The 22,002-nt window shown below is 38.6% G+C and overlaps 1 protein-coding gene across 1 annotated transcript; it reads right to left on the reverse strand.

Annotated features, from left to right (window-relative positions):
- Positions 1 to 294: 294 nt before the first annotated feature.
- Positions 295 to 21,747, reverse strand: LOC116051592 (calcium/calmodulin-dependent 3',5'-cyclic nucleotide phosphodiesterase 1B). The gene is made up of 14 exons (XM_031302110.2): positions 21,522 to 21,747; positions 18,692 to 18,805; positions 15,125 to 15,307; positions 14,561 to 14,627; positions 14,302 to 14,418; positions 13,783 to 13,923; positions 12,767 to 12,867; positions 10,472 to 10,597; positions 8,031 to 8,132; positions 7,702 to 7,822; positions 5,186 to 5,267; positions 4,825 to 4,942; positions 1,140 to 1,276; positions 295 to 751 (listed from the first exon to the last, which is right to left on the reverse strand). Exons 1-14 carry the CDS (start codon positions 21,572 to 21,574, stop codon positions 654 to 656), a joined length of 1,560 nt encoding a protein of 519 aa, XP_031157970.1. The 5' UTR covers positions 21,575 to 21,747; the 3' UTR covers positions 295 to 653.
- Between the last annotated feature and the right edge of the window lie 255 nt (positions 21,748 to 22,002).

Below are 22,002 nucleotides of genomic sequence, written 5' to 3' on the forward strand. Positions count from 1 at the left end.
TAAAACGATTTCAAGTGGTTTTAAAAAGGGATTCCAATTTAGAAAGAGATCACTTGAAAAGTTAAAATGGTTTGCCGAATAAGCCACTGAATGTGCTGCAGTTAACTTTGAAGACTTGGAACTAAATAAAATAATTGTTAAAGTGATGCAAGGCCAGCAGCTTCAATTAAATCAACGATGCGGGTCTTTGACCTTGCAGGTGGACCTTTAAATGTTTTAATTAAAACCAACATGGCACAATATCCCAAAAGGCCAGCCTAAAAATGACTTAATACTTCACATATGACACACATGGACCTATTTTCAATGTTTATTGCATGGTTAAATGATTTGTGTACAAGTCAAACTAATAAAGGTTCCTTACAAGTGTTTAGGTGGCAAATTAAATTAATAACATGCAAGATAATGTATAACATGGCCAGCATGTACACTTCTGCATTTAAATTATCACAGTATGCTATCCTTGAAATAAGACATTAGGGCATTTCTGTGAATAGACAGCATCTCACCTTGGGAAGATGATGTTAACCTTAAAACACCCCTCCCTCCCTCCCTCCGCCTCCCTCACTCATGACATAAGAAGGCATTGTGGTTTTGTTACAAACAGTAACTCAGCATAACCTCAGTTAACCTTCCTAGAAAAAGTGTCCTTTCTACTGTTTTGAATCCGTAGTGGGGTCTTGCAGGGATTTTCCTGACAGCTCCTCTTGGCTGGATCTCTGCCCCTTCGTCACACTGGGGTCTGAAAATCCTGGAGGATATTGGAAAAGACATTGGAAAATGTTCTTAAACTGAATAGGAAACTGTTAATCTCCTCATGAGATCACTGTGAAATGAGTGTTGTAGATAACAAATCAAATCAGGGAGACTGAGCACATTTATGAGAGTGGCTTTGTCTCTGCCAAATCAGCCACACTGTCTAGAACAAAGATCGTTCATTCTGTGTGAGCAAAGGTTGTCAAACCTTTCATGTGATCATTTTAGTTCTGGGTTTTTGCAAAAGATGACAGTAGAAAAGTAAAACCATTTCTCAGGATTGTTAAGTGATAAGCCCTGCTGTGATAGGTGTGACTTTACCATGTGCATACAGTATATTCACAACATTAATGAGTGAAAGAATGAATGATTATGCAACATACCATTGGAGCCACTTTCCTTCCATTTGAGTTTGTTGTCTTCGGTGTGTCGTGTCCAAGTGGAGCGGAAGCTCACCAGCTCAGCTGTGATATGAGCGAGACTCCACTGCAGGCCTCTGGAGCTCTCCTTCCACAGATTACTGTTGAGAAAGAACAGTGCTCTCATGGCAATACTTGTTTTTCCAGTGTTACCCCAATTCACCTTTCGTTCTTTCTTTCTTTCTTTCTTTCTTTCTTTCTTTCTTTCTTTCTTTCTTTCTTTCTTTCTTTCTTTAGTTTAGATAACTAGTACAGTGCCAGTGCAATGGGCTGATTGCTTGGCCCCCTGTATCGCTTTTTCCAGAAACATTGTACTCCAACATAAATTACAGAAGCCCCCCAAAGCACTTAATATGCAACTGTAGGCCTATACTACTGACTTACTGTGTACTTGTACTTAGAGTTGAAAATCTCACCTTTAAGTACATTGTGCTGAGTCATAATGCCTCTCTTTTTACTTTTGACATTTGAAAGCAGAACTTGCACTGTGCGGTCACAGGCAGTTTTATATGGCATAAGTAATGCGCCTCATGAATGTTTTTTGTAATATGTTTTATTATAAAACTCAATTTATTGCAGGTTCAATCAGTCGCGGTTCGGCTGCTGCTCATCTAGAGATTCAACGTGTCCGCTTTTTTCATGTAGCAGTCACACATAGTGGTAGTTTTAGGCCATGTGGCCCAGGCGATAGAAGCAGTGGAACCCGGCTGAGCAGAATGGTGAGAGAAGTGTGCACAACAAAACAACGTGCTGGAGAGCCCCAACCTGTAAACACATGTTGCAGTGCTGCTCAATCAGTCGCGGCTCGGCTGCGGCTCATCTAGAGATTCAGCGTATTTCATCATTTGCATGTAGTGTAGACAGCAATGAGTTTTTGGCAGATGATCAGTTTTTGGCAACACACCTGTAGCCGGTGAATCGCAATCAATGAGCCTTTTAGGGTTTCCGCAACTCCCCACTGCTGTACTGCACATATGTAGCCTGGTCCTACCAGACTCTTGTACATTTCATTTGTACAGAGAGTCTGGCCACTCTCCATTGACAAGTGTTAACTTCCTTGAAGGCGGGTACTCTGTTGAAGTTTAAAACTATTGGATCTGCCCAGAGCCACTCTGGATCTGCCATAACCAATCGCTAACGTTTGGTCGTGACGTATGTCATGCGCATGTGCAACAAGAGGGGAGACTGACAACAACTATCGGCTTAGCATCGCTAGCGTTCGTGTTAACCAACTCTTTCACCACTAATGAAGCGAGCTAGAAAATCGAACCTTTCCCGAACTCCGTGGGGAGGAGGGCCACAACATCATGGCCACAAACAAAACTCAGCAAAGATTGTTCTTGCTCGGGCTTTAACTTCTGGATATTCGGCAGTGTTGCCACAACGGACCGAATGGCTTTGCTCGCATCTTTCTCCGCCGCCATTACGAAACTACAACTCAAAGTAGCGCACAACGTCGATGTCATCGTTCTCAGCCACTCCCTCTGTTCCCTGATTGGACCGGTAAAGATTTGGCCGGAGAAAACCCAAGAATATACCGCAAACCCAGATGGTGTACTGAAGGAAAATGAAAACTGAGCGGAAGTACGTAGGAGGGCGGAGCACAGAGATTCCTCGATTTATACATAGATTGTGAGTTTATAGCATTCTTGTCTATTTAAAGATCTACATGTCTCTTAAAGGAATAATTCAACATTTTGGGAAATAAGCTTGAGAAGATCAATATCACTCTCATGTCTGTTTGTTAAATTAGAAGCTACAGCCAGCAGCCAGTTAGCTTTGCTTAGCATAAAGACTGGAAGCATGCTCAGTCGAAAGATAATAAAACATGCTTAACAGGAAGTCACTGTACATGGCCAAAGAATACCATATCATAACTGCGGCAAAACCACAACAATCATTTTTATACTTCTGTCTTTGTACAGATAGAACAAATGAGATGTAAGGTGTTAATTATTGAGATTCAGAGATGCTGATAGGCAGGTTTTTGAAACTTTGGATAGGGCCAGGAGAACAGTTTCCCCCTGTATCCAGCATGAATGTACCTGGATATTGGACTCCGAAACGGTACCCATCCATTTCAATGAAAATGAATTGCCAAGCATATAAAACAAAAGCTTTTTATCTTAAGTTCTCACGGGTTTGCGTCCACATTGTGCACATCCGTGTTTCTCCTGCTGGCCCCGCCTGCACGTTTCCACTCAGCACATAGACTTTAATTTGATATTAAAAAGAGTAATAAGGGACTGTTCTTATTTCAGAGGCCACCGGAGGAGTTTTGGGATCTTTAGTCAAAATAGACCTGACCCTCCCTTCAACAGCAATACATTTTGGATGACCCTCCCCAACAATTCATTGATGCCTTCTGTACTGGTGTACGCTTGGCAAAGACATAGCAATAGCCATTGTTTTTTCACAACCGTAACATATTTGACTAAACCTCTGCATTCTCATCTTGCGCATCACACTCCTCTGTTATGGTGTGGTGGCCATTTCAGTAGATTTATTCACTAACATTGTTGTGGAAACCCAATAAGCATGGAAACTAAATGCACACTTCCTGCATTACTGCATTACTTCAAATACTAAGTTATTCATCTAGTAAACTAGTTTAACATTCACATGAAATAAAACAATAAAACATTGAGACCATTCAGCAAAGCACACTGGGTAATAACAAATTCAACACTGGTTGCTTCCTCAGTCATTGTATAGTAAAGCTGCCAAAGCTGAACATTAGCCAAAACTGCATTTCTCAGACTAGCGTCAATTTGGGAGCTTGCATGCTACCACTCCTTCCTTCTCAAATGCCTTGAAAAGGCTGTCGTATATATATATATATATATATATATATATATATATATATATATATATATATATATATATATATATATATATATATATACATATATATATAAAATATATATATATATATTATATATATAAAATATATAAGATTTGACTTTTCAAAATAAAAGCTTGCGTCTGGTTTTCATCAGATGTCTTAGTTACAACACGATGGAGCTAGCAAAGCAGTTTTGTGTATATATGTGCGAGCGAGATTTATTCAGTTTGGGAAATCCCACGGTCTCTAAAGCTACAGTTCAAATTGTCTGACTGACTAAATAGGGAGGGACCCATCTGCTAGCGATAGGGGCCGAGACTGAGAGAGCTACATGGAGCTACATGGATAAATATGCACCAAACAAGCCACTTTGAAATGTTGCTGTCCTCATGAAGTAGGGTAACCCTCCCCCCTAGACTAAAAAAATTGGATGACCTTCCCCTCAACAAAGAATAAAAAGACATGACCCTCCCCTATTTTCCTCCGGTGGTCCATTCCATAAATACCAAACGGTCCCTAATTGACCTTGTTTGCATTTCGAGGTGTCCCTTCAATAGTTTTAGATGTCTCTTTTGTAAAGGTGGGCTATGGAGACACTTTTGGGCCACAGGGAGTTTCTTAATTGCAATACAAGTGACCACCAGGGCAAATAATTAGCAAGGCTAAGTGGCGGCGCCATATTTAGCTCTTTATGCATCCATGGCTTCCAGTCTTTATGCTAAAAGACAAAGCAACCAAATATCCAACTAAAAAAATGCAGTACAGTTTACTAGCCTACAAGTACAATGCTACACTGTACGTTACCTGTGTCTGTTGCAGGGGTCAGGTGGCCCTGGATTCTCTTCCACCAAAGGAATAACAATCTTTTCTGCCATGTCCGTCAGCAGAGAGAATGTAGGATACACAATAAAGTCTATGAAACCTGCAGAAGAAAAGAGTGCCGTATAAACATGTGAAAATAAAATGTTGCTGAGCGGTAAAATATGATTATTTTTTACACCAGTAAAGAAATTGAAATGTAATTCAGGGATTGTCAAGATGTCATATGTTCCAAAGGAGTTTCATGACTTCACTAAACAAAAGTATGAATGGGAACTAAATCCTTTTTTATAGATTATCAGTGAGAAGAGGACTGAGTGAAAGAAACATGTTTTGTGAGACATACCAATCTGAGACTCGGCTACCAGGGTGCTTTTTCGATCACACAGAGGAGAGAAGGGAAGGCCGAGCTCTGCCTCTCTATCACCCTCACAAAGATAGAAAGAGAGAGAGAAGATATCTTAAAGGGCATCCCACACGTCACCTGAAAATAACTTTTGAAAGGTTATTTAACTGCAACGCTCGCCCAAGACTTTTAAATTGTTCAAAGAATATCATGCTTTTGTTTTTCAAGGTTACACAACACACATTAAAGAGCCTTTTAAAAAGATGTTTCTCACATCAAGAGAGTAGGGCTGCCTAACATCTGCTCTATTCTATTTTTTCTTTATTAAGTCCAGGCAGTGGAAATAGATAGAGAGGAAATAGAGAGAAATAGAAATAGAAATAGAGAGGAGGACAGCACATAGAAACGTATTGCTGCATTTACTGGAAAGCCACTCAGTCAAAGTACCAGCCTCACAATACCAGCCAATCTGGGAGGAGTCAGTAGGCATTTGTCTGAAAATAATGGCATTTTAAGTAGGTTGTAAGAATGCACGATAGACAATTCCTACACATGAATGGATAATTGCATCTCTTGCTGAGCTAAAGAATCACCCTCAAAGTAATCAGGGGAGGTGCCTCATGCTTCATCTATTCTCTATCTATAACACCTAGTCTTCAGACAAATACTGTACGTTATCAAACAATCTCATCTCGAGGTCCATTTAGCTGTTCTGAAGCTTTCAACTATATCTTATCAGAGTTTTCTCAGTTGTCATGAAATTGTAGATTTTCAAATAGCCATTTTTAGAGCTTTTTAAGGAATTCTGATCCATGTAGCTTAAAAATATGTAAATAGTTAAAACATCTAATTCCATGACAACTCCAACTGCTGAGGATATCCTTATACTGTATTATCATAAGCTCCAAAACAGCTATTAAATAATCTTTGAGGTGGATATTCTTGTTTTTTGGTAAATACTGAGCTTCTCTGTAAACAGGAATACTTTATAATGTCATGTTATAGCGGACTTTCTTCAAAACTACTTATTCATGTTTTTGTTCAGTAGCACTGAAGGTCATCTTACTCAACAAAGTCATAATATAATAACATGAACCCACTGTCCAAACAACAAATATAATTTCCACTAACAATTAAGTCTATTATTTAGAGTCAATTTTGGCTTTTTGAGTGCGATTATTTTGTCAAATTATGTTTCCAAGGTTAACAATAAATAAAAAAGTAATCCAACCTCAAACTTTCACAGTCTGTCTCTCCTTAAAGTATTTTATATTGTTCCCAAAGGTCAAGAATGAACTTCTAGGCTCAGTTTTTCATGAGGTTTGGAAGTTTTGAAAGTCAATACATTTCAACAAGCTCAAAATGTTTGGTGCATATCTGACCCAATCGATTCTCGGTGGATGTATTTTTTCCCCAGCCTTAAATCTTGTATAAAATCAGACCATGTAAGATCTAGTGTGGCGTCAACTACACAAAGTAGATGTTCACTAAACCTTTCAAAGAGACTTTCCTCTCTCTGACTGTCTATGCTTCATACCTGAGGTGCTATTTATGTCGTTTTCTTTTGCTCTGACGCAATAAACCTCTTTGAAGGTTTCTCCCTTTCAGACTGAGTCATTTACAAAACTGCAGAGCTGTTATCAAACCCGTCAGATAAGAATAGAAGTAGGTAGGACATGAAAGAACAGAGTAGAAATGATGTGATTTGTGTGTTTTACACAATACATAAGATCTGACGTCCACACTCATAGTGAAACGGTACTAATGAAAAACACTGAGACAAAAAAAACTAATATTTAAATAATGCCTTTTTAGTACAAAGACAGGTCTATATAATAGTATCCCTCCTTTTAACTGTTATATTTATCTACATAACTGTTAAGTCATATTTTCTATTAACTCTATGGCCCCACATGGTCTAAATCTTGTCATTTCTCCAGTAGAGCTGGAACAATTAGTCAATTAAAAATTAGTTTTTCAAGAGAAAATTAAGTCAGGTCGTTTTTTCTTTACATAAAGAGATCTATTCTCTCTCTTTGTATGTGTGGTTAGGTAATTTGCTTAATTGAATATTTCACGTCTCTAAGAAAGGACAATGTAACTAATTACCAGGTTATTTCTCTTTTTCTTAAACGTTGGTGTTTTAGAGGGGTTAAGTGCCAAACTATTGGAAGTGCTGGTAGGCTGATTTTGTTACCCTTCGAGCAGATCCAGGCTAGCTGTCTCAACTTGTTTCCATTTTATAACATAAGCCATGTTAACCTGCTGCCGGCTGCAGCTACATATTTCCTGTCCAGATTAAGAGTGGTGGCAATCTTCTCATCTAAACTTGGCAAGAAAGCAAATTATCTATTCCTTTAACCAAGTCTAACGATTATGCATTTTAACTTCAATCTTATTTTCTGTTGGGTTCGACCATATTATTGAACAATAGTCTATGTCTGTGGACAAAACAATAAGAGAAGAGAAGTAGAGAAAGAGTCACATTGTCAGTTGAGGTCTATTAGAGCTCCTACCTGCCTGAAAAACTCCTCCATCAGGGCTTTGGTCCAGCGAGAGTGCAGCGCCCAGGGCTTGGATGGATGGCTTATGTCAGCCGTGTGGAGTAACAGAGACAGTGCTTTGGGCTTATCAATCCTGTCGGAGAAAGCATAACGCACTTGTTTTTGTGGCCGTGTTGTGTGTCTCAAACATGTCTAATGACATGGCTGGCATGACACTAATTTGCCTATCTGCCTGTTGTGCAGGATGTTTGATTCAGTGAAATCTGCTCTCAACATTTTATTTTATGATCTCTTGACTGTGCACCACAGCGTGAACAAGCAGCACAGTCCATTAGCATTACCGTTCTTGTTGCTGTAGACAGGATTTCATCCCTTTGACTTGGAGTAGGTGGGAGGACATGTCTGTGGACAACACCATCTCTATAACAAGTGACCGCAGCTCCCTATAAACAAAAACACACAGAGACACACAGTTTTCTAGTTGACCTTGGATTATGGGAAGTAACTGTACAGAGTAAAAACAGCAAACTCATTGCGGTAATCTTTTTAGATTTCCTGATGGATTTTCTTGTTCCCATGGTAACCCTGACTGCTAGAAAAGCCTAGTATACAGTATGCTGCTGGTGTTTATCTTTGGTGATATCTGCAGAGCGCTTCCATTAATAAAACACATACTACTACTACACGCTACTGTAACTGTGATATGAAAAGCTGTGTTTTCAGTGCAGAAATGGATTGTTGACACTATATATATATATATATATATATATATATATATATATATATATTAAGTGCATTACATATCACATCGTAAAAGTAAATGAAAATGATAAAATACGTGAGTGTAGCTCACTGACTACATCTCTGATTGTTAGTTATAGTGCAGTAAGAGGGACAGTGACTCATTTACTTTTCCATTGCTGATTATTGAATGAATCACCAAACATAAATAGTAACATGATCTTTTAATGACATTTTATCTTTAAAAGGTCAGAGGTCAGCAAGAGGAGCAGCCTTGTAGCTTTGGTAAGGACTTAAAGTCTCATGTAAGGACAAATTCATGCTTGGCAGATAATTGCCCTCACTGAGTCCCCTTCTGTCCCCCTTCTGTCAATATGTCACCCTGCAGACATGTGAAATCCACCAACACAATTAGACCATTCAACTACTTTTATTTCGAATGATTGGGCTGCCATTATTCTATGTTTTTCTTGTTGTCAAACAATCTCATGAAAAGACCCAAACCAACCGTGCATTAGTCTCAATACTTTTAGATTACTGTGTTTGTGACAATCAGCCCCAAATACATTCTTTCAAACTGAAGTTGTAAATAGGTCACAAATGTATAGTTTCATTTTTATAGGCTAAATATAAAAAAAGAAAAGTATGTAATGTATGTATTTATTTATATAGCCCAATATCAATATAAAGTACAAGTTTGCCTCAAGGAGCTTTGACCAAAACAGCTGGACACTGTAGTTATTGGCAAAAGTTACTCAAACAGGAGTAAATAGTTAATTTGTTCTGAACTATTTTCAGCTGTGGATTAATACACAAGTATAGTGCTTAATTGCTCTTGTGAGTATTAGCAGTGCAGCAGCAGGACGGTGTGGGATTGATACAATATAAACCACAGTGGCCATGCTCATAATGGTTTTTAATCCTCAGAGGTCTAAGGGCATTTCTCGATTTTTATACATCCTCTCAAATTCACCTTTTAAAGAACCCAGTTAACAGCAAGGCTAAAAAAAATAAGAACAAGAAAAACAGAGCATATTCTAGAGCTTTATCTTTCAAAAAATATGTTCTTGGATTTTGGCAAATATCTTCCATTGCTCGCTATACAGGAAGTGTTATGATTGACTTTCTTCTTGTTGTACAAACCTTGAAAGGATGTTGGCCAACATTTCTCATCTCTTTCTATTTTAGAAGTGAGTTTCTCAGATTGCCCTTTGACAAAAAGGTAACGGTTGGTTGCATTCAGCTGCATTCAGAAAAAAAGCTTGTCATGCCATTTGTTCAAAATGCATCCTGGTCTATTGGGTTTATTTTATTATTTTATTTTATTTTATTTTATTATCTCTGCCTATTCTATGATGTATTTACCTCTGGTTTGATCATTTGGGCAAAATACTGAATCATAATGAAACCTTAACTCTTTAATTATTTGGATATTTAGTTTCAAATGGCCAAAAAAACCTTCAACAGGAACAAGGTAAACAAAAAAACAATGAACTGTGCAAAACACAATAAGAATAAACATTAAATGGTTGAGTGTTTTACCTTTATATTGCGAATGCTATTGTATCCACCCCGAATGTCGACCAATTCTCAAGAACATCTTTATTTAGTTCACAGTAAATGAGGCATACTGTAGCGTAAGCTCAGACAAATGCTGAAGTTGCGCTTGCATTAGCTCATTGACAACAGTTTCATTCATGCTTTACAATCTGTGGTTTATTCACAGCTGTGTGGCTATCAGCTCACATCCAATAGTATTATAACGTTCTTGCTACTACTGTCATGCCAACACTGTTTGCTGCTGCAGCTCCCACCCAAACCTAATAGTATTTTAGTTTATTATTCTAGATGTGACTAATATTTCATGTTCATATATGTGTTTATTAGGGGGGTTAGGTCTCCCAGCAGAAACCTTGTTGCTGCTTGGAGTCTTTGAGAGTTCTTTTCTGCCAAATTTTCAATAAATGGCCAGTCCAAGTGTCTCTAACTGAACCAAAAATAAGAAATACAATTTTAGATGGTAGAAATATAGTCATCTTACATCCATTCCTCTCTTGTCAAGTTAGTGAAGATGTTCATGTGGTCATCCTGCAGCAGGCGAAATGCTGCACTCAGGTGATGGCTTTCCTGTACTGACCGATCATTGTAGATCAATGCAAACTCTGACCTGGCAGACAGACAGTTAAAGAGCAAGATTTAAGTAGGCTACATCAGCACAGAGAAGAGAAAGAGAGTCTACAGAGTGGGTCTGGGTGTGACTATACATAGTTGTACAATTCTGTAGTGTGAAGGGAGGAGGTGAGAATGAGATAGCCCTCAGGAAGTAATTTGAGCACTATGACTGTAGGTCTGTAATGAGGAATCTGAAATGATGAAGAGGTAGTGGGATGTGATAAAAAAACTGGCACCATGTGGGTATTAATGACTCAATAACTAATTAACTAATTTCTCAATCAGGCATTCTGGGTCCACTCATTTGCATAATCTACTTTATTAGCCTGTTTAAATTGGTAACAAGTACACTCTTAAAAGTTTTCCACCTAGTGATTATTTTGTTAAACCAAACATAAAATAAAACACTTGTAAAAATGTAGTCAAAGAAAACATTTAGCTGTGTGTAAAATGGTCTTTTGGGGGCTGTTTAAAAAAGTTTGTTGATAGTTTCATCCTTCACAGAGAGAATGGCCATGGTCAGTTTGAAATCATGATTGTTACAATGGTTTTTAATAATGACAACATTTAATGATGGGAAAAAAAACAACTTATTTTACAGATCTGTAATTTTCAAATACCTTTAATTTCCTAGGAAGGTGATGTCCTGGTAAAAACTATGTAATTTGGCTGTCAATTGGAAAGCTTTCCCCATCCCCTGAGGGAGGAGGCATTTTAAATAAACTACTGAACATATTGAATCACGTGGTCTAAATTACTTTATCTATTCTGTCTTCTATGGTGTTTTCTCAGATGTTTGAGCCATGATTTGTTATTATGTACTGTATATTTATATATGCTTTAGCAATATGGCATTGGCTACAGACGTCAGCAACACCCAGAACCTGTCCATCCTGTGAGAAGCAGCTGTTAGCAAAGCTGTAGGCAATACAAACTCTCCCTCTCCTCTTCTTACTCTGAAAAGATATGCTGATATGATTTATGGTGAAACATTAGTTATTGCACCTTTCTAGCATTTAAAACCTTTACTATATCTTCCAGATCTCATCTTAACTAGTTTGTCTTGAGTTTATAAGGACTTTTTGATTTCCAGAGGAATTTCCTTCAAAGAACTTCTCAATCTAAACCAAAATAAATATATATTTATTCTTAATTGGTCACTGGAAACTTGAAGGCCAGCTGAGCTGCCATGCTTGACTAACATATTCATGCTTGCACTTAATTTTAATCAATGAGTAAATTGGAAATTTAACCAATTCAACACTGTCACCTTTTACCCTACAATTACCACAAAATGACACCGTCTTTCATGAGGAACGTTCATATGAATTACCAGTCACATATCAGCCCCTTTTTAGGAAATTATAGAAAGCTATACCATATAATATAAAATAAAGCCAGAAACTACCTTGGCTCTTTGGGGAATAAAAATTCCCCTTTTGGATATACATACAATATAAAACTTCAACTGCAATCCAGTCTAGTCCTGCAGCATTATCCACAGGTTCAGTCAGAGCTTCGAAACTTTGAGGATCCCAGTGCTGCACAACATGAAGCTGTTTTTTTAGTCATATTTTGGAGAAATGTTCAGTGTTTGCTGCACAGTTGGACAGTGGAGAAGTGCATACTGCTGCAGGTGTGGTTTGAAAGGTTGCTGTGGACGCTGAGGTTGCCCTGGAATCAATTGTAACCAACATAAATTCAAACGACAGCTAATGTTCTTCAAGAAGTAAGAAATTATTTTCAGCCTATAGAAGGTGAGTGTTTGACACTGAGAAGATGTGTTTTGGGTAGAGTACAACTTTAAGACTGTTGACTGTAGATTCAGCAAATAAGACTTGCTCTCTTATTGTGGACGATTACTGTATATACCCAAAATAAAGCATGATGATGATAATGGTGATGGGTGCCAAGAGACCGCGTTCTTCAGTTCTCCAATGTGGAAAATCAACATCTAAAAATACTGTGTTCCCTCCATGAAAATGTGTTTGCTTTAGAGTCCGTTATTCCCTCTTTCTAAAAGTGCATTAAAGAAACACAAGCTTACTATTCCTACATTCCCTGACTTACCATTTTACCAATTTCAAAACAGGATGCGGCTTATATATAGCCGGTTCTTTGTAAGACATTCTTTAATGAAACATGTTTTAGAAAAATAGCTTACTTTGTGTGGATGTGAAAGTTGTTTGTGGTTCCCGTGTGTTCATAGTCATGGATGGCTGCAGCAAATAGTGACGCCATCACCTCAAGCTCTGTCAGCCAGTGCTTTAGAGTAACAAGAGACAAAAAAAATCAAAATAAAAACATACTTTATGTGTAGCACGGTGAACATACAGTTGGATTTAAAGGATGAGGCTTGTTTTTCTTATTGTCAACAAATCCTGAAAAAACTAACAATAAATTGGGCCAACAATACGTTAGGCTTTAAAGCGTAACTCTCGCCAAAATGCAACCTAGGGTCTTTTTGTGAATGTACCAGGGTCAAACTTTCGTTTAAAAGCATATTTAGGACGGAATCACCACTTTTAAGATTTACCATATTTTCGTCTCACTGCTAACGTGAGTGGCTTAAAATCTTTCTTTTTAGTAAACTCTGGGTACACAAACAATGTTGTCAATGCTTTTGTTAAGGTGTAGAGACCCTGGTGATACTTCGAGCAAAGTTTCATGTTGTGTCGAGCCTTCTTAGTGTTTTAAAAATAGCTATTTTGAGGCTAGCATAAAAGTGCCCCTAGGACTCCCATTCAAAAGGCCATTTGACCGAAAAATGAAAATATGGTAAATCTTAAAAGTGGCGATTCCGTCCTAAATATGCTTTTAAATGAAAGTTTGACTCGGGTACATTCACAAAAAGACCCTAGGTTGCATTTTGGCGAGAGTTACGCTTTAACTACAACACAGTAGGACTAGCTTTCAATGACTCCCGTGTTTGGTGATGACGCTTGTAGTCTGAGTTAGCTACTTGTTTGCAACCGTCTTTTTTTAAGAAATGAAAAAGCTTCAAAATTCATGACGTAAAAAAACGAGGGAACCAGAAATGCTTAAATGCTAAATCATTTCTGGGTTTTAGAACTCATTCCTGCAATTCTCTATTAGGACAATATACAGAAACACAAGCATTATCCTTTAAAAATGTGATGCAGCTCCAAAAATAAATGTATTCAAGTGAGCCCAGTGTACCACGAGTCCAGAGCGCAGCAGCAGGCAGTGCAGTGTCTGAGTCACATCAGCAGCATGGACGTGGCTGTGGTAGGGGTTGTTGTGTTTGCAGTATCCTCTCTCCAGTGCTGACAGGAACTCTGTCAGACACAAGATGGGGATCTGCAAAGTGCATCACATAATCATTTAAGTCAAAGTCCTGTTGGAAAATCAAAGGTTCATAAAGTTTGTGTCAACAATTAAAGCTAAAACAGCCTGCATGTTGCAATAAAGTTGTGGCTGGGATTGACAGGGTTTACAGTATCAAAAATAATTTGGCAACACATTGTTCCAAATTGATAATAAAACCCATATGCCTGATAATATCTGCGATTACAACACACATTTCTCACAAAGGCAGAAGTTACAAGGGCAGTAACGATCATATTACTGTAAGATTTTCCTCCAAAACACTGACATTCTTGCCTTTCTATCAAAACATATTGTATGGGAAGTGCACTATATATATACTGTTCAATAAAATCCAAACAGATAAACAACCTTAAAACGGCTGTTGAGGCCATATCTGGTGATCAGTTCAAAAAACAGAGATCGTAGAGCATGATCAGAGCTGGCTGAGTTCAGAGCAAACACGTCAAAACTCCAGCGGTCAACATCCTGAGGAGAAAAAGGCAAAAGTAACAGCATTATTGATGCATACTTGTATACATACATTCATACGACCCCTATTTTGTTGTCCGATTTATAACACAAACACATGACGTGCTGAAAGATTTACATATGATCAGTGGAAGCTTACCCTGAGGCAGTTTACGACCGCTGCAGGTTGGTCTGGCATGGCTGCTGTGTAGGCCCTCTTGAACATCCTGAAATAATGCAATGTTTATGTTGAGTTCAGTTACAGTTCAGATGTTGACACTGTGCAGTGAACTCATCTCAGGAGCTGTTTATAAAAATCCTCCAAAGTCCCTGTCCCCTGTGGAAGGATGTTTTAAAGAGAAAAGAAGGCTAATGTTTCACAGTCCAGTGCAGCAGTCTGTGGCTGTGATAGTATAAAACACTGTACAGTATGAGCTTATATTAGAGTTATAGTACAGACGTGGAGATCAGTCATTTAGGTCCAATATATAGAGTTTTACAGTATGATATTATAGTTTACTTATTTTATTGTATTTAAGTCTCATAAATAAAACAAATAGCTGTATGACTGGCTCTGTTTCTTTTCTGCTGCAGTTGCGCTGTTACAGACAAGTAATAAACATCCTGACAAATCATACAGGCCTTGTTTAAAAACTCATAACCTTAACTATACCATAACTTAAAATCTGAAATAGAGACAAAATGAACATATGTTTTATTTTACCTCTCCACAAATATCCCAGCCTGCACTGCATGCACAATGCTGCGGAACTTGGGCTTCTCGTCTGAGCGTCGTACAGGCCGCCGAATCCTCTGGGTGAAGGTGGACGCCAGCCAATCAGTGACCTCTGAAGGCACTCCATCTGACTGCAGCTGCTGTAGGTCGTCCTCGGTCTCGAGACACTGTCTGAGAGAGACAACACACATACCCACAAACAGCGATTTTTAGACAGACACAGAGAAATAGACGAATAATGCACTATGGGATCAGTCCCTGTGTCCAAAATCACTTACGAGTGCACAGTATTTACTGTCCATCATTTTATTTTGAGTGTCAGAATTGAGTATTCATTTGTGAGAGTGTACATTTCTGCACTATATAGCGCGTATAGAACAAACCAGTAGATACAGAGCTGGAACCCAAGAAAAAGGAGGCTGTATAGAAAGATTCTATCAATATTGACAATATTGATAACCATATGACAATTCTACAAAAAGTTCTGTGACTTAAGATACAAATCTCATCTGTTTACAGTGGTTGTATGTGTAAACACATTAGTTAAAGTATGGAACAATAAAATGTCATAGGGGCTGTTTTCTTGAAATTCTAAAAGTGATTTATTGTGGGTGGTCTAGACTTTGCTTTGAATGCCCATTTGTGCAAGATTCATAACTTTCTATTGGCATTTTGGCACCTGATAATCAGTGTTACACTGATATTTACATGTGGAGTTGTGCAAAGGAAAGCAGTCCATAACTGCTTTTATTTTTCATTAAGTACATACAAATAAACAACAATAAATAAAAAGTCATATTAGTTTGGTATGGGACGTAGCCTCACAGCCCTCTTTGTGGGTTTCCTTCAGGTGCTCCAGTTTCCTTACCTTGCACCAGAGATGGGGACTTGAGTCTGAGACTCGGACTCGAGTGGCACTTAAGTCGCACAAATAGCTGACTTCAGACTTGACTTGCGACTCGACCCAAAAGACTTCAGACTTGACTTGGACTTGCGCTATGCCTATGTGCGCACACTCACATAAATGCATTGACAATGGCGACACCAAGTCCTCCCGGAGTTGTGCCTTTTGTCCTTAGTTTTGCTTTCAATAACTTCGTAAACAGTGGCAGTAAGCGAACAGCTACATACAAGTTGTGTGGCACCAAGATAAATGCTGCCGGATCAACAACGTTGAATTTCATCAGGCATCTCAAAAGCACCCAAATAGGTCAGTCACTTGCTAATGTGAAAGAGACGTTACATTTAGCATATATCGTCACAGGTAACAAGCTAAACATCGCAAAGTGTTGTGCTAAAGCTGGGAACAGGCAAATTGTGTCTTTATAGTTGTATCCTATGGAGTTATATTCCTATCTTTATTCAAGAGTGTATTCTTTTGATATTCCTATTACGTTCAGATTTTGTAATTATTTCCCTCAAAACCTTGCTCTCACAGTCAAATAGTCACTGCTCGCGCTTGGATTTGCTCTGCTTGTGCTCAAACTTTGTGCTTGGACTCAGATATGTTGTTCTGTGGACAGATTTTCTGCTCTCAGCTTTGGCCCTTCTCCTCGCACTCCTGATTCTGAGCGCTTGCAGATCTTCTCCTCTGGGATCTCTCCTGCGCACTTGGATTTTTTGTGTTACAACACTGTTAAAATTCCACAACCAATAGAATGCCAGGTGTAGTGTTGACCAATGAAATGATCCCTGCCCTGTTGAGGGTGCGTTCGTTTATGTTAGAACGTCCGTTGCGGACGGCTCCTCTGTAACCATGTGTCTGTAACCAAGTTTATTTACCCCCGCCGTCCATCGCTTTATTATTAGTATATGTCAATAATGTGCACAGAACGGTCAACGCTCTTTCACCTGCACCTATCAGGAAACGGGAGAAAGCTTTGAAGTGGGACATATCAAGTTACGTACACAACTATGAGGGTGAGTAACATAAATGTAGCACATAGCATATGGCGCAAGCCATTGCTAGCCTAGCTTGATGTCCGTAAACAAATAGCTTTTCTTTATACCGGTAGTTTAGCTAGCAAGATTGAACGACATATGACGGACAGTATGTGTGTATTTATAACTGGTATTTAATGACCCCACTTTGTATTTTTTCCTCGTTTGGTTAACCATGTTCCTGGGGATTTGGCACTTAGTGTGAGAGCAAGGTTTTGAGGGAAATTATTACAAAATCTGAATGTAATATCAGTGAGAAATGTTCTCAGATTGAAAAAATGCACTCTTGAATAAAGATAGGAATATAACTCCATATGTATCCATATGATGTGACAGACTTAGGTTAATATTTCACCAGATTGTTGTTAAATAGCAATACGGAAAGTATCAGTTCTCACATGTTTGCACCATGGTTGGTGTATGAACTTTCAATACAGATGTTTCCCTCAAACTTTGAACACTGAAAAATGTGATGCATGATGAGGTTGGGCTGTACAGCTAGTTAGTAACACAGACAAACATGTATTCTTTGGTGCAGATACCAAAATGTTGAAAAATACAGTTATGAAATTGAAACCGAGTTCTTAATTTGTGTTTCTTCAAATTGCAGTAGACCCCATAAAGTTATCCTACAACTGATTTTGATACTGTATGGATGGTAGCTACAGAACATGCTTTGAATTCATAAGATTTAACAATACAGTGTTAGGGACAGATCAGATGGCCACAGACTTGAGACTTGACTTGGACTCGTGGCAAAAGACTTGAGACTTGACTTGAACTTGCCCCTCAAAGACTCGAGACTTGACTTGGACTCGAGCTCAAAGAGTTGAGACTCGACTTGGACTTCCAAAAAACGACTTGTTAACATCTCTGCCTTGCATGGCCGCGCTGCCTGAAGGGTTAAGGTTAGGGTTAGGTGCCTTGAAGTCGACGGTTGCAGCGCTGCCTTGAAGTCAACGTTGGGGGCTTAAAACACCATCAAGCGTAAATTGGTGACTCTACATGGCCTGTGGGTGGAGTCTGGTCCACTGTGTGAACAGTGCAGGTATAAAGCCTGACATCCTCCCCTTCCACTATGTATTTTGCTAGGGTACCGTCGCTGCATCCAGGACTTAGCGGTGCCCAAGATGATTGTGATTGGTTTAAAGAAATACAAGCCAGCCAGAACGTTTCTTTCCCCTATACCAGAATGTTAACTCTTGCAGCCAGACCATACTTTAGCGCTGCCATTGACACAGTGCTGTGGAGATAGGTTGGCAATGCAAGTCTACCATGTGTGAATGTGAGTCTGAGTGGTTGTCTGTCTAAACATGTATGTGTCAGCCCTGTGACTGGCGACCTGATCAGGTTGTACCCCACTTTGTGCCCACTGTGAACTGAGATGGGCTCCAGCCCCCTGTGACCCTGCTAAGGATAAGTGGGTATTGATGCTGTAAAGGATTAATTTTAGTTCTAATCTTTTCATTACCATTTTGGCTCTTTTTTGGGGGGCTTTACGCCCATTTGGGCATTTGTGCAAGTTCAAAGTAATGAACTGTTCACTGAAAGAACTAAAAGAGCTGGTATAAAAAAAAGAAAATGTCAACATCATATTATTCTACTATATCCTACCTTGTTCCATCGAGGTAAACTGCCTCCAGTAACGACGCTGTGAAATCCAGATTCTTTTTGATTTCTTGAAAGTCGACATCTGTCTCATCCAGCTGCTTCACCATGTTTCTCAGCCTGAAAGGAAACACAATCATTTATTTGGACATCAACGCAAAAAAATGAAATGGCATGTGGTGGTGTGAAAATGGAAGTTACACACCACCATCAACATTTCTTATATTAGATCCCTATGGAGGACCTCAAGGGACATGGAAATTGAAATAGAGCATTTCTTTATTTAATTTCTAATTGTACATTAAAAACAGGAATTAATAAATTGGTTTTCAAATCTATTAAGTAATCCATTATTGAATATAGGAACTATAAATCAAACTTAAAACAGTAAATAAATACATAATTTAAAAATAAATGAATGAATTCCTTAATAAAACAGAGCATTTAAAAATCTATTTGAAAATGCAGTTCTAAAACAGAAATAAATAATTGAGTTCACAAACCAAATTAAGAATAGAGCTTTTAATAAGGCATTTGAAGGGGCAATCCCTTTTCTCATTTTCGAATAAATTTCCTTGCTGCTTATCCTTATTCAATTCTAAATTTGATTTGCAAAATCATTTTGCCTGTCCATTTAGCCTTACCGTGACACTTGGGGGCCTTGTGCTGGTTGGGTAAAATAATGCAAATTAGCAGAGGAACAAACTCACTGATTGGCTAAGAAGAATCATGGCATAACACAATAAATGCCATAATCATGACTATTATTATGACTAATGTATAGTTGGCCCAAGTCATGACTATGTCAGCAGTAATGTCCCAATGAACTATGAGTACGCTATGACGACGTTGCTTCAGCTGAGGGAAAACTTTAGAGGAGGCTATTCCGTCCAGGTTTGATGAAATGGAGAATTTCATTCGACAGAGGGGTTACATTTCTTCTTGGTGCCTAAACAGTGCCCGGAACGAAAGATTCTATGGAAAGTTTAAAGTTTAATCTGGAAAATCTTTTTACAGTTCCTCTATTTAACAATGGATTAATCAATGGAATTGAAACCCAATTTAATAATTTCTGTTTCTAATGATCACACTGGGTACAGCAATAAAAGTTATAGCTCCAGAAAAAAGTCAGTCAGTTTGAATAAACTGAGGACTATGTTTGATATAAGCTTTTTAAACACAGCTCTATAAATTGACAGCATGTATCACTGAGTGAGTGAAACAAGGTAAGAGGAGTGCTTTAACAGGTTGAGAAATCCTCCTGAAAGGAAAGAGTTCATTTGGAAGTGTTTTAAATGCCAAGCTGTCCAAAGAAAGCCAGTGGCAAAAAAGTATCATTAGTGGCAAATTTTCCATGAGAGGAAAATTTCCCATGGTTGAAGTCTTATGTAACCCACATTGTGTCCAATTGGGCTCCATGAAAAATTATGTTTTTGAGTTTATAAGTCTTGGCCACATTCTGATCTTGTCTGAGAACATGTTGCTCAATATGAAACTTTTAATCCAATTATATGAGAGAACTAGTGTGACAGAATAGATCTCCTGCAGCGTAATGAAAAGCAAATGCTTGCAGCACATGTCACTTACAGTGTTACCCACCTGCAGCGTGTTAATGTAATCTTATCATGGCAATAAATACAAAAGCATAATACAGCTCTGATGAACAATCTCACCCTTAGTTTATAGACATGTCATTCTTAAACTTTGATTGGATTTTATTTTCTCTGTGGCCATTTGAAAAATAGATTTATTTGATCTGAAAACACATTTGTGCCACAGATCATTTCTCTAAAACATTTTGGTATGCTGCGTGTACGCTGCCCTGACCAAAATGATTGTGTTCAAACTGCGCCAGGCCATGCTGCGGAGCCAACTCATGGGGATGAGACGCTCACAGCTTTTCAAGTGTTTATCACGCTGGCAAGGGCTTTCAAAAGCTGTTGAGTCATAAAAATAGCATGCATCTGAATGCCACCGCTCACTTTCAATCTCAAGTAATCTTTCGTGATAACACAGTCTTTTTTGTTTCAACTGTTTGCAGTAGAAGAGCCTCTGACAGAACGTTTACAGGAAATGACTCGTCAAGTGCACTTGTGAAACTTTGTTTACAGAGAGAAATGACAAATCTTCCTTTGGCCAGGCTTTGTTGAATCTACACACTGCATACTATCATCCTTACTAGGTGAAAAGTATGGAAGACTTTGAATGGTGTCAGCTTTGTCAGCACAAATCTCTAAATAGATTTCTGTCTGCGTAGATTCCATTGAGAAAAAAAAGTAACCAAAAACTTAAACCCACATCAGATCATATCACCATAAAAGTACTATGTATTGACGCTAGTAAATATTGACTACATTGACATGAGAAATGTGTGAATTTATGGCAAAAAACAACGAGGTTTCGAGCTCTGAACCCTGCAGACTCTAATGCATCCATGTGTAAACCAAAACAAAACGCATGACCCAACATCTCTGCAGCACATTTCCTCCCACAAAAAAGCATAGAGTAACATGAGTGTTCACACAATCACTTGAAGCACACACACACACACACACACAATCAATCGACAGAGGGCTGCTGCATTGTCACTCATCACTGTGCTGCACAGGGTTTATTTTTTGACTCACTTATTTCCATTGCTGCAAAACAAAAAATCTCCAACATCAGAATGTGATCCAGACAGCCTTACTGCACCCAACAGTGATCAATCATTTTAAATTTAAAGATATAGCATGTTTGTTAAGTCCTTCAGCCTTATTTATGCAGTTACAGGAAGGCTGAACATGTAGGTATCTATACTATAATATCATCTGTACTTATTTTAACCCTGTCTTACCTAGAGATGGGGATCTGCAGACGTTTCTTACGGATTCGCACCAGTTCAGCCATTCCACACTCAAAATGTGCCCTAATGGACCCCAGAGTTAAATAAAAAAAACAATCACAGGATGAAAAAAGGAACGTTGTTGCAGAGAAGTTGTAAGCAGAAAAGTTCTCCAAACCACCAATGCAAACTTTGTGTGTCCTGAGACAGACTTCTGTTTCAACAGCTCTCCCACCCACTTCTGGGGGGACCTACTCCACTTTACTCTGATTGGTTAGGCAGGCCCAAACTGTGTGTGTGTGTGTGTGTGTGTGTGTGTGTGTGTGTGTGTGTGTGTGTGTGTGTGTGTGCGTCTTTGTCAGTGAGTGAGTGAGTGTTTGTGTATATGTGTACACCGGTTGTGTGAAGTGTGAGTGAGTTGACCTCACTCACTGATGAAGTGTTGACTGCGAGGCTTTCAAGCCACGTGTACTCAAATCCCGAATGAGAATTT

The sequence above is a fragment of the Sander lucioperca genome, chromosome 6, assembly GCF_008315115.2.
Source record: "Sander lucioperca isolate FBNREF2018 chromosome 6, SLUC_FBN_1.2, whole genome shotgun sequence".
Taxonomy (NCBI): domain Eukaryota; kingdom Metazoa; phylum Chordata; class Actinopteri; order Perciformes; family Percidae; genus Sander; species Sander lucioperca.

Excerpts from the sequence above, each read along its gene's own strand:
- LOC116051592 (XM_031302110.2), bottom strand. The coding sequence starts at position 21,574 with ATGGCTGAACTGGTGCGAATCCGTAAGAAACGTCTGCAGATCCCCATC. Across the intron at positions 13,924-14,301 it reads GCCTCAACAGCCGTTTTAAG|ATCCCCATCTTGTGTCTGAC; the intron begins GTTGTTTATCTG and ends TGCACTTTGCAG. Across the intron at positions 7,823-8,030 it reads TGTCTACAGCAACAAGAACG|GATTGATAAGCCCAAAGCAC; the intron begins GTAATGCTAATG and ends TTTCTCCGACAG.